Here is a 17,357-nt window from a genome sequence, read left to right on the forward strand (position 1 = left end):
AAGCTCTAATGCACTGCATGGAATAAGCCAATCAAAACAAGCACAAAAACTGTGCAGTTTGAAGTCCTCACTACAAAAGCAAAACTGAATGTGTCTGATCATCAGTGTCTTCCAAAGGTTAAACACACCCACATAAGATGAGTCAGTGATAATGAGTGTGTGTACCTACTTAACCTGCCAGGGTTTGCTGTGGTGTATTAGTGAAGTTCAGAGTGTTTATCATTGTGCTGGCTCAGAGCCTAGATTGATTATCAGCAAATCAGTGACTTGTGTATTGATTTTGGCAACGCCCTATGTGTTTGTAATGATCAAGGAAAACAAAACATCTTCTGCAGCTGTTAATACAACTTTGATTCAAGCGACAGTCAATTCAGGGTGGTGATATACTACTGTATTCTTAGTTGGCATAACCTAATCAATGTAATTGGTAACAATTTCTTTGTGGTTTGAATTCACTTCAGAGCGCTCTCCTGCAAATTTTAAAAATGTTTTTTATTCCTCTGTCTGTTCCCACCATCTTTGTCCTTTTTTCTCTGACATTCCAGACTCTCCAAAACTGATAGAAACAAAGTAATGGATGAGAAAGAGGCCACAGATGAACATGTTGAAGAAAAGGTCAGTAGTTTTTTCCCCATTTTATAAAAAGGTAATGTTTTCTTAAGATTTTATACAACTCAGTACTACTGCAAAGGTGTCCTTAAAACTCAGTGGGCTCTTACATAAAAGCCATCTCTGTGGATTGTGTTTAGAGAGATCATATTTTTGACCACTGCTGTTGTAATTCTGAAAAAATGTTTCCACCACATGCGAGCCAATTCCAAAACTGTTACTCACCTTAACTTTGGCTCTGTTTACCTCCGGGTCTGCTTTAGTTTAGTTTTTTGTTTTTAAAGCTGAAGTTTAGATTGTAATTCATGTCACTGCTGTACAGTTGCAATGCAAACACACACACACACACACACACACACACACACACACACACACACACATGCCTAGATTCATCTGGACAAAGTATGATTATGTCAGATCTTAAAATGTTGAAAGTACCTACAGATACTGTACACCCCACACGTCATACACTGATGTTTTTCATTTAAGACGGCCGCCCGGTTAGCGTTGCACTATTACACCCAGCTGGCCCCACGATCTGTTTCTGCCTTCATCTCCCCCTAAATCAGCACTCCCACATGACCTTTGACCTGTCAGGAGGTCGTCTGCTGTTGTTCCAGCTGCTGTTGTATCATCTAAGCATCAACATATGGGTGTGATTATGGGTTATTGCTTGTCCATGTTTGATATACATTTATTTACAGTATTTTGAAAAGTATTACTCTTTAAATGCATTTTAAAGTTCATATTTTATGGTAGCTCAGATTACAAATGGCTTTTGTCTTACATTTACAACATTACTCAACGCAACATGTGTTTTCTATCAACATGTGTGTTTTTTCAAGAAAAAACAACAAACGTGCAGATTAATTGACAAAGGAATCAATCTTCGTTGACACACTGTTTGCCTCTTTTTTTTCCCCCCTTCAACTTCTGGATTTTCACTCAATGTCTTTTTCTTATCACCATTGTTTCTGCTTTATCCGGCCCTTAGTCATCTTCTTTTTCTTTTTCTTTTACTTATCACCTCTTCTATATCTCTTTAACCCCCTCATGCTGCTCATCTGACACATACTAATCAAGGGTCTCTTGATAACAGCAGTTAGAAAGAAGAAGAAACAGTAGCAGTTGGGACAGGAATATGTGTTTCTCGATATGTTTGTACCCTTGAGACAAACAGTAAGGAATAGGGTTTTTTCTGTTTATGTGGAAACTGCAGAGGAAACTGTTGGTCTGGTCAGAGAGTTACAAGGACCATATAATTCGCCTCAAGTAGTAGTGCAACTTTAATTGTCTTGACCAGATATTGTAAATATTATGGCTTATAGTAAAAAAACAAAAACAAACCTTCGCTCCCTTTCTCCCTCTCTCCACCAGCCTTCCAGTCTTCTCTCGGACAGAGCTCTCCCCCTCAGCAAGAACAAAGACGCCTCCCCCCCTCCCTCTCCTCCCTGTCAGCCTGCCTCGCTGCAGCGCCAAGACTCGGGGCCTCGAGGCATCAAGGGAATCCTAAAGAAAAGCCGCTCCACCAGCGTGGAGTCAGACCACAGCGAGGGCTCGGCGCCTGAGTACACGCGGGCCCGACAAAGCAGCATCACCCTCAGCCACCCCGAGAGCGAGGAGGAGATGGAGGAGGATGAGATGGAGGAGGAGGAGGAGGAGGAAGAAGAGGAGGAAGAAGAGGAGGAAGAAGAGGAGGAGATGGATGAAGAGCCCAATGGGAAAAATGACAGAGAAGATGAGTCATTGACTGATGATATCACAGATGGAGGGAGCTTCAGCGTCGACAGACAGCAGACGGAGGGAAGCAGTGGTAGCAGCAGGGGGAGCTGTGAGGAGATGCGGAGTCCCTCGCCTGTCGAGAGCCTGGAGCGGTCCACAGTGTCGGAGGATGTCGAGGAGCTGGAGAGCAGTTTGGATGGAAGCCAGGGCTCCTCACTCAAACAGAGGTCATTGGATGTACACAAACAAAAAATGCATTATGATGAAGGAATATAAAGTATAAGGACTCTTTGTTTATGCAATGAAAAGAGATTTACTCGCCAAACTGATGTTGGAGTTCAATCTACATTTTGTCCTGTTCTCCAATAACCTAATCGTATCCTCTGCCCCGTCTGAAACTCTGCCTGAGGAGAAAATGCTGTACTTGTGCTATTGTTTATTTAGTTGTCATGACTTAATGGATGATTGACTGCTGTCACTGTTCTAGTTGCTCATCCTCAAAGTTGAGAGAGAGTGGACAACAGTTTGAGTTCAGTAGAGAGAACAGCTCTGTAGAGTCGTGTATTTGCGACTTGTTGATATCTCATAAAATTCTGAAGCAGCTGCATCAATAAAAACTGCTAAATTAATGTAACAGAAACACTGCATACACTCTATATATTGAGATGTTGTTGTAATATTGGTTTAGTTCTTATAGCTCAGTGGATCAGCAGCAGATGTATAGAAAACAATATATCGCTGCACCTTTCAGAATATTATTATTTTGAACTTTTGAAGCAAATCGACTGTAGACAAGTCATTTTCAGTCATGTTTACCTTTTCTCACTACAAAAGGTAAATTAAAGAACTAAATTGTCTTTTGCCTTCTTCAGACTTGCAGATTTTAGTAGTGAAAATGAGAAGAAGGACCGCGGGAAAAAGGCCAAACCGCAGGTCCAGACATCACTATCTGAGCGCTTCGAGCAGCTGCATGATGCTGAAAACGCTTGGAGGAAAAAGGTAAGATTTCACTTACTGAGCAAAACTTTCTTTGTGTTGTGTAGTTTAGTAGGTGGTTGGTCAGTGTGAATAATGGGTCTTAAAAATAAGTTTTTTTTTGGAATGCATTGTTTTTTGTGTAAACGGGCAGTAATGAGCAAATCCTGCCATATGTCGAGGCTTCCCCTCAGCTTTGTGAGCAGGGAGGGAAAGATTTGGCTGCGGACACATTTCCTCCTCTGCTGAATCAGCTTATTTCCCGGAGTTGCTGCCAAGAGGTGTGTGAGGTTAGGAGGGCTTTGGGGGATGCAGCAGATTTGGGAGTGGTGGCCAAAGCCAGAGATCCAGGGCTTAGCTAGCCTCCCAAAGAGAAAGAGGGACACACCCCTCACCCATTGTAAAAATAAAACCCTACACCATGACCAAACACCTGCAAACCTTCCTTTGTTGGTTTTTGCACTCTCCTTTCTTCTACTCAGAGTTAAAAAATAATTATTTCTATAAGGAAGCCTTTTTGTGTTTCTTAAATGTACTTAAACATTGAGGTCATTAAGTTTTACACAGGTCAGCATTAAACAGACACATGCTCAGATAACTGACATATTTTGAAGTGGTGATAAACGTTCATGCAGGTTTCGACATGCTCTCCCAAACAAACAAGACCACCCTTACTGAGTCTTCAAGTGGGAAAACAACACTACACTCTATAATAAGCAGTTGAAGTAAAGAATGGCGCTACAACAGTGGAAAACCCCGATGTGTGCCACAAGGAATATCCCCAAAACACTTAAGATTGAAGTGATGTCATGTTTATTTAAACGGACCGTCCTCTTGGCTTGATGTCTGGTAAGATCAATGATCCTCTTGGGGGATTTCTGGTTTTGGGCTCATCCTTCATCCAAGGATGACCTAACCTCTGAATAAATCCTCCTCGTAGTCTGGAAAAAGCCACTTTTATAAGTAAGTGCAGACGGTCAAATATTTGAACAAATCCCCAGTCAATTAAATGCTGAAAACTGATGTCATTTTGGATTTGTGTGGTCTGTCTTCATTTATGATGAAGCAAAACTAAAATCCATAATAATTTGGTAGAAAACTGCATCCTCAACACTCACACGCATGAAAGAAAGCCAAACTGGTGTCCAAAATGTTTGCGGATTTCTTCCTTTAATTCTCTCTGAGGTTATAGAACTGGTCTGGAACCTGCTGTGCGCTGCAGCTGCTACTGTACAGCTCTGGGAAACTAACTCACATCGGTGATAATGCATGGTTCGGCTAAATTATTGCCGTTGATGCCATGTAGGCATTAGCTTTTGGGCGTTTCCTTACATGTGATTATTCTTGTTACATTTCCGTTTCCCTTGAGGAAAAGCTATTGGTCGTACATGTTTCGGCACGTCGTTTCATCTCCCGCGCTGCCCAAGCCGGAGCAGATGTTGTTGCTCTTTGGTTGATATGTGGGAGACAAGGGAATGTAACATGCATGGTACACACACCATGGTCAGCTTCAACCAGCTCCAGATGTTTCCTGTGAAGCCTGCTAAGCTGTTCCATGCTCCACGGTTGTGTTGTAAAGTGATGCCTTGTCATAAATTCAATTTAGAGAGGGTCTGTCTTGTCTAAAGTAATGATTGTTAGTCATAGGTTACCTTTTGCCTGTTTGCAGCAACATTAGTAGATGATTCATTGTATCTAAATTTAAAAAAAAGCAAGAGAAAACCTTTGTTATTTCATCTAAATGCAGTTTGAAGTCCATTTAATTACACATTTTAAAGTGTCCTGTCCAAACACAATCTACAATCTGTTTTTCAAATCCGTCTCAATGTCTCGGTTTGTATTCCAGCGATGACTCATTTAAGACCAGTCTGATCCAGTCCATTAAGACTAATGATCAGTTGTCCCTGGTGTGATTCCCAGAGATAATCAACTAAAGATGAGTTGATTATCTCTAATACATTGTGAGTGTGTTGGCTCTTCAAACAGGCGATTTAAAAAGACAACTCATGGAATCATTTGTAGGAAATCCACCAACAGGTTGAGACATTTATAATGATTCCAAGTAAACTGCGTGAGACTAGTTTCATACCCTCATAAATTGGAATGAGTCATGTGTTGCTTTCAGTCTACAGTGTCTGCCCTCTCTGCATGACTGATTATAAACAGTCTATTTCCTTTTCCTTTTCCTTTCTCTCCCATCCTCCCAAACCTTAAATGACTGTAAATGTCTCTGCTAAAACACACTCTGTCTAGCTCTTGCTGTGCCCTCCTATGCTCCTTTACTCCATATTTCTCTGATAATTCCCCTTTCCTCTTCTCTTCTTCTGCTATTCCTCCTCCTTTAACCTTATTTCCAGTTTCCTCTGTTCTTACCTGCGGACTCTCCCCCTTTCTTTGACTTTGGCACCTGCCTGTCAACCTTTCCCAGTCCCTTCAGGTGAGTGTGTGTAAACGTGCATAAGTATGTACAGTTTGTGCCTCTTGGCTAGGGCTGCAACTAAAGATTATTTTCATAGTCAATTAATCTCCCGAATATTTCCACAATAAATCATTTAATCTGTAAAATGTCCAAAGAAAATGTGAAAAATGCTCTTCATAATTTCCCAGGACCCAAAGCAACGTCTTCAAATTGCTTCTTTTGTCCAACCAACAGTCCAAAACCCAAAGACTCTTCATTTACCATCATTAAGGACACAAAAGCAGCAAATCCTTACATTTAGGAAGCTGGAGTCAGTAAATGTTTGACATTTTGGTTGAAAAATGACTGAAACAATTAGATTGTTGAAATACTTTCCTTAATTTTCCTTCAATCAAGTGCTCATTGCAGCTCTACTCTTTGCATGCTTTAAATCTCTTAATTTTCATCCTTATTTTTCTACCTGTGCTCTGGACATCCTCTCGCACTCTGGGAATTACCGCAGAGAAAACAGAGCTGTCAACACACTTGCTGTTGCTACATGAATGTGGTTTGCTGGCCCTCAGTTGGTCGATATCTGTGTCAGTGGTTTGGCCGAGGTACTGGCAGCACCGTACAGTAACGCGGGGCTGAGAAAAATGGTTTCCTGTGGGGGTTTGAGGCCCAGAGCCTTTCCTCCCCTCCCCGCTCTCTGGGGTCCTGTCAGGCCAAGGTATTTCCCTTCCCTGATTGACTCCAGAGATGTGCTGCTGGCTGGAGGGGCCGTGTCAGTGTGTGAGAAGGCTTTAGGACTGTGTGAGATGGCAGATATTGTTGTTGTTGTTGTTTTGGGGCTTTAATAGTTTAAAGGCACAAGAAACAGGATTAAGGACATGTGTAGAAACAGCTCTGCGTGTCAGAATATGTATCATATTAGTTCATGTTATGAAATCAGCATGAGCTCACTTTGATGTGCAGCCCTAGTGTGTCGTCTGCCAGTGTGACTAAATGTATTTCTTTGAACTTTTCTCTCATGTCAGGCTAATATTTGACCACACTATACATCATGTGAAAGGACAAACTGAGTGAGAGACTGAAAGGAGAGAGGGTGTATGTGTGTCTGTGTGTATGTGTGTGTGTCTGTGTGTGCTCTGGTCTGTTTGAGGGAAACTGGTGTTTTTCCATTTTGTTACCACTTGGCTGTTTGTATATTGCAGCATGTGTCACATTCATTCAGGACAGATAGCATATGATTCCCCAGGCTTGTTATCTCAATTTTAAGACATTCTTGTTATATGGCAGAGCACTTTCCAGGTCCTTCCTTGCCAGGGTATCAAAAATGATGGGTTCAGCAGGGGTGGAGAGTCTTGCTCAGGGACAATTCAACAATAAATGTGTTGCAGGACACAAAGACTGTTGTTGGATTAAACTTTTGACCTTCCAGTCACAGAGTCTCTTCTACCACTAGGTTAGTTTTCTTCTGTTTTACCAAGCATCCACTGGCTACAGGGTGCTTAACTTCACAATTTCTTTTGTTTTTGATGATACACAAAATTAATAACTAGTTTTACGAACTGAGTTTCGTAAAATACTTAAGTAGCAGATTGCCTTTTGAAAACTGCATGATTCATAAGCAGAGTTGGGGTTTCTGCCACAACTTTACCTACTTCCAATGTGCATGGAGAAGGAAAAAGAGTCTAAAAAGAGCAAAACTCCAGCAGCACTTGTTGTTAACAGAACAACTTCATTGTTAGACCAACGTGTTTCAGCTTGTGATGAAACAAGCCTTTATCAGGATGACCCTGATTAGGGCAACAAGCCGAAACGTGTTGGTCTAACAATTAAGTTATTCTGTAGACTATAAGTCTACAAGTCTTGATGTCATGAGCTAATACCAGAGAGATATTTGAGCCTGCCATTTTTGTAAAACATCAAACTTACTGTTCTAGCTGTTGTATAGCTAAACAATGAATCCTGAAAATGTGATGCGAAAATACAACTTCAACAAGCTGCAGGAATTTCACACAAAGTTATGTGCTAGCCATTGGCTTTCATGAAAAAACTACAAAATGAAGACTCTTAGTGGATCTTAAGTTAATATGCTCTTTGCATGTCAGTAAAGTTCTCAAGTAAGGAAACCTCTTTGAGGAAAACACCTCTGGAGGAACTTTTAATATAATTTTCACTGTATTTCTTTACTTGTCCTTTCATTTTGAAATACATAACATTATGCTTGGAACAAACTTCATCTAGTTACATACTGTGTAGACAACCAAGTTAAAACACACAAATCATTCCACCTATTTGTATCAACATCACTTAATGTGAAAGAATTAGAGAAAAGACTGCTGATTTTGCAAGAAACTCGTCCTATTCCAATCCCACATAGAAATCCATCTGGCTGCAGTTCACCACCTCAGCCACAACATCTTTCTCGCTTTAAAGCTGCTGACATCTGTGAATGTTTAAGTCGACTGTTCAGAGCTTACAGTAAAGATGATGCTCTGAGTTACAGAGTGACAGTCAGCAGATCTCACATCATCCTTCATCCACAAAGAAAAAAAATCCTGTCTGAGTTTTGGGAACCCCAGTCATTTGTTTGTCATTCTGTGCCCTGCTGTTGCACTCATATGGATGTATTTATTTATTTTCTGTGTCTGTTTCTCTGTGGATGTAGGTCTGCCTTTGCAGGAGTGCTCTGTGTGTAACCTACATGTACTGTAAAAAGGAAGTCACCACTCATGGCACATTACACACAGTGAATTGCTCATTATTAGCGAAGGGATAAAGGAAGGCAGCTAGTAAAAACTCAGGCGGGGTTGTAAAACTCAAATATTTTGGAGTGGAATACCATTAATTACTCTAACAGCTCCTGGGGTCCAGTAGGACCAGGGGGACCATTAAACCTCTGCTAATTCATTTTTAATGGTGGAGTTCAGGTGCAAAAATGGCAGCAGGAGTAAATCACCCAAGTAAAGCTCTACTGAATTGGGGGTGATGGATTGCCTTAGTATATAAACGGGGATTTTGGTGTTTTACTGTCAGGCCCCAACATTCGTCATGTTTCTTGTTGTAAAAATAAAGTTTAAATAACACGGTGAAAAACTTCTGGAAGGAGTTGCTCTTGGAACAAACCACAAGCCCCCAGAAAAATTAGGAAGTAATGGGATCTTTAATAAATTATGTTTTGCCTGTGAGGTGGCTTCAATATCTTAAGTAGACTCCTGGCCGCGTGCAGCCTTTCTTGCGAACTCATGGTTTACTTCACAGTCTCCTCACAGCTGTCTGTCTGAATAAATGTTCCAACAGAAGTCCAATGTAGACGCGGTTGCCAAAACGTCGCTGGCTGAGAGGATGAAGATCCTTAAAGACAAGGAGGAGCAGTGGAAGAACAAAGGCAAAGGGGCAGCCAACGACTCCATCCAGTTCACTGTGGCTGGACGCATGGCCAAGAGAGGTAAAACTAAACTTTGTTTATTCAGATGGGCTTGACAGGAGTCGAGCGTGCTCATTGTTCTGCTGCTGCTGCATGACTTTTGCATTCCATCCAGTGCTTGTCAGATCTTACACGTAGCCTGTTTTTTTTCCTTTTTTTCTTTTTTACGGAAAATGAAAAATTGACGTGAAATTACAAAAGAAAATCAACTAACTGACCTATTCTATTTTGTGAAAATAGACAAACAATTAAAAAATAACAATTTTAGCTCTTATAACATCATATATAGAACTTTGGCTCCTCCATTCTCAGGCTCAAGCACATTCGATAGGATAGAATATCTTCAGCTTTTGGAAACTGAATGTGGGAACCATGACGTTCGGGCCTAAGGACCATACCTTTAGAGCTGCAGTGCTTAGTTCATTAATCGATTAGTTGATTGACAGAAAATAAATATGCAACAAATTTGATGCACTGATAGTTTCAGTCATTTTTCTTTCAAAATCCCTTTTTTAATTCAAGTTTCTCTGACATAAGTTGTACATTTTCCCCAATGTGTTCCTCCAGGTCTCGTGTCGGACACCGGAAAGGAAGAGTCGCCTCTTATTTCTCTCAAGAAGTCTAATGCCACACCTGTGAAGCCGCTGGAAGGTATGAGACATTTCCCTTCAACTTACATAGTAGCACATAAGTGTGTGAATCAATAAAGTGATTAACTTGATACAGCAGATGTTGTGAATATTTAAAGTATATTGATACTTGTGTGGCTGTGTGTGTCACAAGATGCTCCAGATGCCACAAATTTCAATTAAATCCTTTTTTTTATTAATTGAATTTGATACATTTTACCATAAATTGGTTTTGTATTGTAATACATAAGTATATTAAGCCACGATTGTTTATTTTTGCTCAACAGAAATCTCCAGTAGAACTGATGTGAAGGTGGAAGGAGATAAAAGACTCGACAAGCTGGAGTCTTTCCTCGACAAGCTCCACAATAAAGGTACAACGCATCTATTTGTTGTTGAATTTTAATCAAAACATTCCTCAAGCTCACAGTACAGGATATCCAACACACCAAACACAGAAAGAAAAACATTTATTAGCAGAGAAAAGGTCTTTGTAACACTTCCTGTTCCATCCCTCTTGTTTCCTGCTATGGTCACTGGGTCAGGCGTGAGCAAAAGCAAGACCTCCACCATCGAGGTGACTACAGAGACGGAGAAAGAGGTGATGACCCTGGATGATGACGAGACCTTCGGCAACTTCTACAGATCTGTCTCACCTTCGTCTCTCCAGGACTCAGGTGTGGTGCTGACGGAGGAGGACCTCAGCCAGATCCAGGCCGATACACCAAAGTTAGTTATTTCCCTAAAAAACATTTCTGTGTCGTATTGACATTGTTTTAGTTTTTTCATTCGCCATCAATCATGTCTAAGAATAAAATAGTCAACAAGCATCTAAAGGAAACCTCTTTAGGCATTCGTTGTTTTATTAACGTGTCACGAAACACAACAGAAATTAAATGTATTTTTTATTACTGTACATTACATCATTTAAAATAATAACCTATGATTCCTAATTTTTCTCAACTGTAATTCTCAGGTCCTTGTTTGCTTGAGTTTAAAATAACGTCTCTTTGGTGTATCCATGTCTTCAGGCTCACCTCAGCTGTAGCAGAACACAAGCGAGCAGTTCGACCAGCCAGAAGGAATCAGGGCTCCAGGAACCCCCTGCGGGCTCTGGCTGCCCGCAACGACATCCGCCAGGTCTACACCGAGCAGAGGCTGAACGTAGCATCAGTGGAGACCAAGAGGATCCAAGTGGAGAGAAGTGAGACTGCTCAGACTGACCTACTGTGACTCTGCAACTTTCAGAGAGCAAAAGTTCAATCCACAATCAAAATGATCTGTGTAATGATAGCTACTTACAGCTTCTGATATCTTGTGTTGTTCCCGATAAAACTACAAGTTCCCAGTGGCTTTTAGTGCTTTCTCAAGGTGTTAGTGTGCTGTACTGGCGTATTTAAACAAATGACATAAAGGAAAAAAATGGATCACAGGCGTTCAATATGGAATCTAATAAAGAAAAGCAAAATGAAACGCCACTTAAATTTCCCAACAGGTTATCTACAAAATCTTATCACATGCTTACATAAACTTCAGTAATGGACTGTAAGAATACAGTTATGAATGTTATTTGTTGTGTTTAAGATACCAAAACCACAGCTGCAGTGGTTTAACATTTGTCAGACAACATCTTATTGCCCTACAGGTGAAATCTGCCACAAAACAGGTTTCCTCCCTAGAGAAGAGAAAAAGTCATTTGAAATGAAGGATATTTTGCTTAAAATCGTAGCCGAAAAAAATTGCATGTCCTCTTGCAGCAGGTCTGATTCAGATTTCTCCCCTAACACAGTCTTATAAGGGTGATCGTTAAGACTTGCTGTATAGAGACAATTCTGTGTCTGTGTCAGTTTAAGTTTTAGATGAACTTTGGAATGAATTCTGCCGTCACAGTGATACTAACTCTGGTGAAGTACGCAGAACATGATTCTAAGTATATGTGGCCAAAAACATCTGCTATCTCCAGCAAAATTAAAGGTGGGAAGTTGTATTTCTTTAATTCCCTAACCTGATTACAGAGACCAGGTGTCTTGTTTACATGACGATTAAGAACCCAGATTACTGCAGGAAGCCAACAGTGACCCTGTTACTTCACTGTGTACACAGTCAACATATTAAGTCGAAGCTGGATACTGATTAGCTGTACTCGAGGACTGAAGCTGTTCTGCAGCTGTACCTGACATTCATATACTACATTCTCAGTCCTAATCTGCTGCTTGCATAGTTCTTATATTCAGTTCCTCTTTATCGATGCACTTCACAGACTACTCTGACCTCAGCGAACTTTTTCACATGTCACGCAAGAGGAAGTCAGCACCGCAGCTACGATCAGCTGTCAAGTGCTGCTCACATGAAAGAAGAAATTTGAAAACATGTCCTGTATCTTATGATCTACGTCATAAATCTGGTTGTGGTTTTGTGTGTTATGACTGTGTCGACTTGTCTTCTTTTATATAATTGTCACCTGTCTCGTTCTCTCTCCCTCAAAGTGGCAAAACACTCCAGAAATCCAGGCCTGGCTGATGTGGCCTTGGCGGGTCTCGCCAGCAAAGAGAATTTCCGCAAGGTCAGCCTGCGTAGTGTCAAGTCTACCGATGTTGTGACCAACAACAGCACCCTGCCTTTCTACAAGCTCATGCTCATCCGTATAAAAGGTCAGAAACACGACAGAGTCTTCTGTGTTTGTTTTGTATACATGCTTTATGAATTCAGGTGTGAAGAGCTGTGATCTATCAACCATAGCTGTTTGTAAAAAAGTGAAAATCTGTTTCTTGTGTCATTTCTGAAGAAGTTAATGAACCAAAAAAGTGGTCAGACTGATTTTCTGAAACGGAAATCAGTAATTTCCGTTTCAGATTAAGGCTATAAACTGTTTTTCTTTGTAGGTCGGAGGCACGTCCAGGTGCGCTTGATGGAGCCCACAGCCAGCTCTCTGAACAGCGGCGACTGCTTCCTTCTCATAACGCCAAAGCACTGCTTCATGTGGAGCGGAGAGTTTGCCAACGTCATTGAGAAAGCTAAGGTAGTGACACTTAAACATACGATAAAAAGTTGGAAGAAAGCCTGAGAAGCAGTTGCGGAGTGTTTCGACATAAAGACTTCAGTACAATGTACAATATGTTTTATTTTTGTGTTGAGCAGGCGTCGGAGATGGCTCAATTTGTTCAGGCCAAGAGGGACCTCGGGTGTAAAGCCCCACAGGTGACGGTGCTGGAGGAGGGCATCAACACTGATAGTAGATGGGCCAGAGAGTTCTGGAGCCTGCTGGGAGGACAGACCAAATACAGAGGTTCTTACATACACACACATCCATCATGTACAGTTTAGTATCACCATATATGCTTACATACTCACCCTGCTCTTTGTATGTGTCTGTGTGTTTGTAGGAGCAGGGGAGCCCGAGGAGGACGAGCTGTATGAGAGTGGTATATTGGACTCTAATGGTGTGTACAGACTCCAGGGAGACAAACTGGTGCCTCATGAAGATGCCTGGGCCTCCATACCAAGCGTCTCCTTGCTCGACTCTAAAGAGGTAACACCGCTACCAGAGCCATGACCTCATGTTTCCAAGTGTGGAAAACAAATGTGATGTATTTTACACCTGGAAAAGATGGAGAGGTGTTAGAGACATTCCCAAAGCATCCACAGTAATCCAGACAGTGTTTCTGTTGTGTTTCCATGTAAAAACTTTCTCCCTGATCTCTCCTTCTTCCCCAAAACTCCACACCAGGTGTTGGTGTTCGATTTTGGCAGTGAGGTATACGTCTGGCACGGGAAAGACGTGTCCTTGAGTGACAGAAAAGTTGCTGTGAAACTGGGCAAACAGCTCTACAGCGGCAGCTACGACTACAGCAACTGCAGAGTGAATCCTTTAGATGCCTCCTGCACCGACAACAATGTGCCTCTGTGAGTATCAGTTCATTAATCCCACCACCTTTTATAGAGGCTAACATGATTTTACACTACGGTGCACCTTTTGGTGTTTGAGTGCCTGCTTTGTGCTCGGTGAATGCAGTGCTGTGCAATAGATTACTTGTTGTGTTATTGTAGCCCCTAGTGGTGTCATTATGCCAGTGCAGATGCACAGAGGTTTTTAAATGATTTCTTCGTGTGTGTGTGTGTGTGTGTGTGTGTGTGTGTGTGTGTGTGTGTGTGTGTGTGTGTGTGTGTGTATGATTCCCAGGCAGGGGCAGGGTCGTCCGAGCTGGACTCTGTTTGGCCGGCTGTCGGAGCACAATGAGACGGCCCTGTTCAAAGAGAAGTTCCTGGACTGGGCCGAGAGGAAGAAGGAGGAAGCAGCAGCTCAAGCTGAGGAAGTCAAGGTGGATGGGATTGGACTAACAGTGACTCTGTGTTCAGTGGAATCTTTAATGAATCTGTTTTGCTTGTTCGTCCCCGTTTTGGGTTCATATTTGGTTACTTCTTGATTTTTTCTTGTTTGCTTGCTCACGATGTTGATGTGCAGGTAACTGACAATCTCTTTTAAAGGTATTCAGAAGAAACACTCATATGTCATAGCCTTAAAAACCTTGACAGTTTGTGTACTTGAGGTTGAACTTGAATGTTAAGTGAACCTTAAAACCCTGCTAGTTCTCATAAAAATTTTAGTGCAGTAACAGTAGCTAACCTTGATCTGTGTGGTCCATGTGTGGTCCTTGAATTTGAGGGAATTTAGTCTTTGAAAAGTCATTGAATGAAGCAACAAATGCAAAACTGACTAAAACACTCCTTTGTCCTCACAGAGCCCAGTCCACACCACTGAACGCCCTTCGTTCGACTTGGACCTGCAGCAGTGTGACGCCAAGGCCCTGCTGGACAACGAGCCAGAGCCGGTAAAGACGGTCCTGGAGGGGGTGAACGTCCAGAGGGGGCATGGTGTGGTGAGGGCGGACGACGGGAGACAGGCGGAGCTGGCGACAGTTGCTGTAGATGCCTGGCACATCAAAGAGCACGGTGAGGAGGAGCTGCCCAAAGAGAGCCTGGGCCAACTGCACGAGGGCGACACTTACATCATCCGCTGGACGTACTCTATCACTACACTTGGTGAGTCAGAAAAAAAAGCAGCATGTGAGAGGAAAACTTAACCATGGTTTATAGACCTATAACGGGTTCTCTTCTGTTTTTGTCAGTGGGGAAGCGGCAGAAACCCGGAGAGCTGAGCGCCGGTGCTCCTGGACGAGAGAGGACCGCTTGCTTTTTCTGGCAAGGCCGTCACTCCAGCGTGAGCGAGAAAGGTACCTCGGCTCTGATGACAGTGGAGCTGGGTAGCCACAGGGGGTCACAAGTGAGTACCAGACCATCACAATTAGACACAATCAATAAAATTAAATTTTTAATGGTGAAGTTCCTGATGAGAATTAGTGTTTCATCACCCATTCATGGCTTTTCCAGGTGCTGGTGACTGAGGGAAAAGAGCCTCCGTGCTTCCTCCAGCTCTTCCAGGGAGGTTTGATCATCCACAAGGGCAGCAGAGAAGACAGCACCGACAGCACAGGTAAACAAACAAAACATGCCCTGTAATACTGCTGATTCAATTTGATGTAAATTTTAATATCAAACACTTTCTTCTCACGTTCTCCTCAGACGGCTGGAGGTTGTTCTGTGTCCGTGGTGAGGCAGAGAAGGAGGCCACGCTGGTGGAGGTGGACTGCCAGCGTGCCAGTCTGCGCTCTCGTGCCAGCCTGGTGCTTCTCAACGCTCAGAAAGGCCGTCTGTACTTGTGGCACGGCTGTAAGGCACACATCGGGGCCAGGCAGGTGGCCAAAAGAGCTGCGGACAAAATAACCGAGAGGTAAACACACGAGGCATGGACGTATAAATAGACGTCTAAGAAACGGATGTGTGTGGACCAACAGTTGTCTGTGTTTGCATCTTCAAGGTGTCCCTCAGAGTTAGGTCTGAACAGCACCAGCAGGTTGAAAGTGGAGGAGGTGGAGGAAGGATCTGAACCCACAGAGTTTACGGGGGCTCTGGGCCCGCAGGACAAGAAGGCCTACGACTGTATGCTGCAAGGTGTGTCCTCATTACACACACACATTATCAGCAAGACAGAGAAAGATCATTAATGATGTGTGAGCTGACGTGGTGTGATATGTGTCATAACCAGATCCAGGGAAGTACAACTACACCCCCCGGCTTTTCAGGCTGAGTGCCAGCTCGGGGGTGTTCGAAGGGGAGGAGAAGCTATATCCAGCCAGGGTGACAGAGGGGGTCATTGCAATGCCCTTCCTGCAGGAGAACCTCTACTCCGCGCAGCAGCCAGGTAACAAACAAACAAACATTCAGAAGACATCTATCGAGGGGCCGGAATGAACATTTTTGTGACATCTTTTTAACCTTAACTGTTGATGTCCAAGTGACACCCATACATGGTTCAAAAAGAAAGCTTTTACGACGTCAGTAAAGGCATCTTTTCAAATTCAATGACAGACATCCAAAGGACTTCTTATGGTTCAAAATTAAAGTTTTTATGATGTCTTTCTTGGACTCACTTCACCAAAAGCATCAACATTTTTCCAAACTTTGAACAGCCTACCTGATGAAGGTTTCCAGTAAACCTGGTAGTCAATGAAGACAGGACTAAGGATTTTAGCAGTTGAGGCTTGATGTTCGATTCTTCACTGTGACTTTTGCTGAAGTGAGTCCAAGAAAAACATCATAAAAACTAGAATTTTGAACTCCAAGAACTTGTCCTTTAGATGTCTGTACAAGAAGTTAAAAAGATGTTTCAAATGACATAGAAAGATGTTTACAAAAGAACACAGAAAAACACTTGACAAAGATGATGAATTGACGTCCTTGGTATATGATTTGCTCAGTGGGCATTATTTGATTTGACTGATGCTTTCTATGAAACATTTTCCTTTCTGACTGGAACACAGATTAATGTAAAACTACCTCAGATCCTAGAACAAGGTTACATAGCGTTCTGGAGTCATGGAATATAAATGTAGCCGTTAAATGTTTGGTTCTTGCCTGACAAAGATATACAAAATTGTATTTATTTACTAGCAACTGGGGAGTGTTTATTTATTAAAAAATACATCTCTTTGTTAGTTTAGATGTCAGGGACTGTAAATCCCACTGTGTCTGGAAGCTTTGCCCACTTGAGTCACTCTCAAAAATCCTTTGTAGATTTTAGAGATGCATTTTCACAGTCTCGTCTGGCACACAAATTACAGAAACATTCAGATACATACTGTTCCCTACTCGGACTGATGAAAACTAAACAATACGGCGCTTTAAAAGACTATCACAAGCTGTGGGTATGTTTTATTGTATTGGAGTAACATGGACAACATTACCTGGACAATATTACATCTGAGTGCCACCGGATTTACATGTCCAGTAAGTGCTCTGCGTTCTTATCTAACACTTGTGCTGTTGCTTCTCCAGCCTTGTTCCTGCTGGATAACCGGATGGAGGTGTACCTGTGGCAGGGCTGGCAGCCTGACGACACGCAGTGCACCGGCTCTGCAAAGATCCGCTGGAACAACGAGAGGAAGTGCGCCATGGAGACGGTGCTGCAGTACTGCAAAGGTCAGAGATCATTCAACTAATCATTTATTCTTTTCCAGCAGGCACCGACAATTAT

At 42.3% G+C, this 17,357-nt stretch overlaps 1 protein-coding gene across 1 annotated transcript in view; it reads left to right on the forward strand.

Annotated features, from left to right (window-relative positions):
* Positions 1 to 17,357, forward strand: part of svild (supervillin d) — a 45,058-nt gene that overhangs the window by 25,476 nt on the left and 2,225 nt on the right. Inside the window, exons 6-26 of the mRNA XM_084343052.1 lie at positions 546 to 615; positions 1,987 to 2,558; positions 3,204 to 3,330; positions 9,011 to 9,158; positions 9,705 to 9,788; positions 10,054 to 10,140; positions 10,312 to 10,495; positions 10,798 to 10,970; positions 12,253 to 12,417; positions 12,649 to 12,785; positions 12,905 to 13,052; positions 13,150 to 13,295; positions 13,494 to 13,669; positions 13,947 to 14,085; positions 14,506 to 14,806; positions 14,893 to 15,047; positions 15,155 to 15,257; positions 15,347 to 15,554; positions 15,642 to 15,775; positions 15,870 to 16,025; positions 17,159 to 17,302. Coding sequence (XP_084199178.1) covers positions 546 to 615; positions 1,987 to 2,558; positions 3,204 to 3,330; positions 9,011 to 9,158; positions 9,705 to 9,788; positions 10,054 to 10,140; positions 10,312 to 10,495; positions 10,798 to 10,970; positions 12,253 to 12,417; positions 12,649 to 12,785; positions 12,905 to 13,052; positions 13,150 to 13,295; positions 13,494 to 13,669; positions 13,947 to 14,085; positions 14,506 to 14,806; positions 14,893 to 15,047; positions 15,155 to 15,257; positions 15,347 to 15,554; positions 15,642 to 15,775; positions 15,870 to 16,025; positions 17,159 to 17,302 — 3,557 coding nt within the window. The remainder of the gene's footprint in view (positions 1 to 545; positions 616 to 1,986; positions 2,559 to 3,203; positions 3,331 to 9,010; positions 9,159 to 9,704; positions 9,789 to 10,053; positions 10,141 to 10,311; positions 10,496 to 10,797; positions 10,971 to 12,252; positions 12,418 to 12,648; positions 12,786 to 12,904; positions 13,053 to 13,149; positions 13,296 to 13,493; positions 13,670 to 13,946; positions 14,086 to 14,505; positions 14,807 to 14,892; positions 15,048 to 15,154; positions 15,258 to 15,346; positions 15,555 to 15,641; positions 15,776 to 15,869; positions 16,026 to 17,158; positions 17,303 to 17,357) is intronic.

Source organism: Pagrus pagrus, assembly GCF_965226575.1.
Source record: "Pagrus pagrus genome assembly, chromosome: 21".
NCBI lineage: Eukaryota > Metazoa > Chordata > Actinopteri > Spariformes > Sparidae > Pagrus > Pagrus pagrus.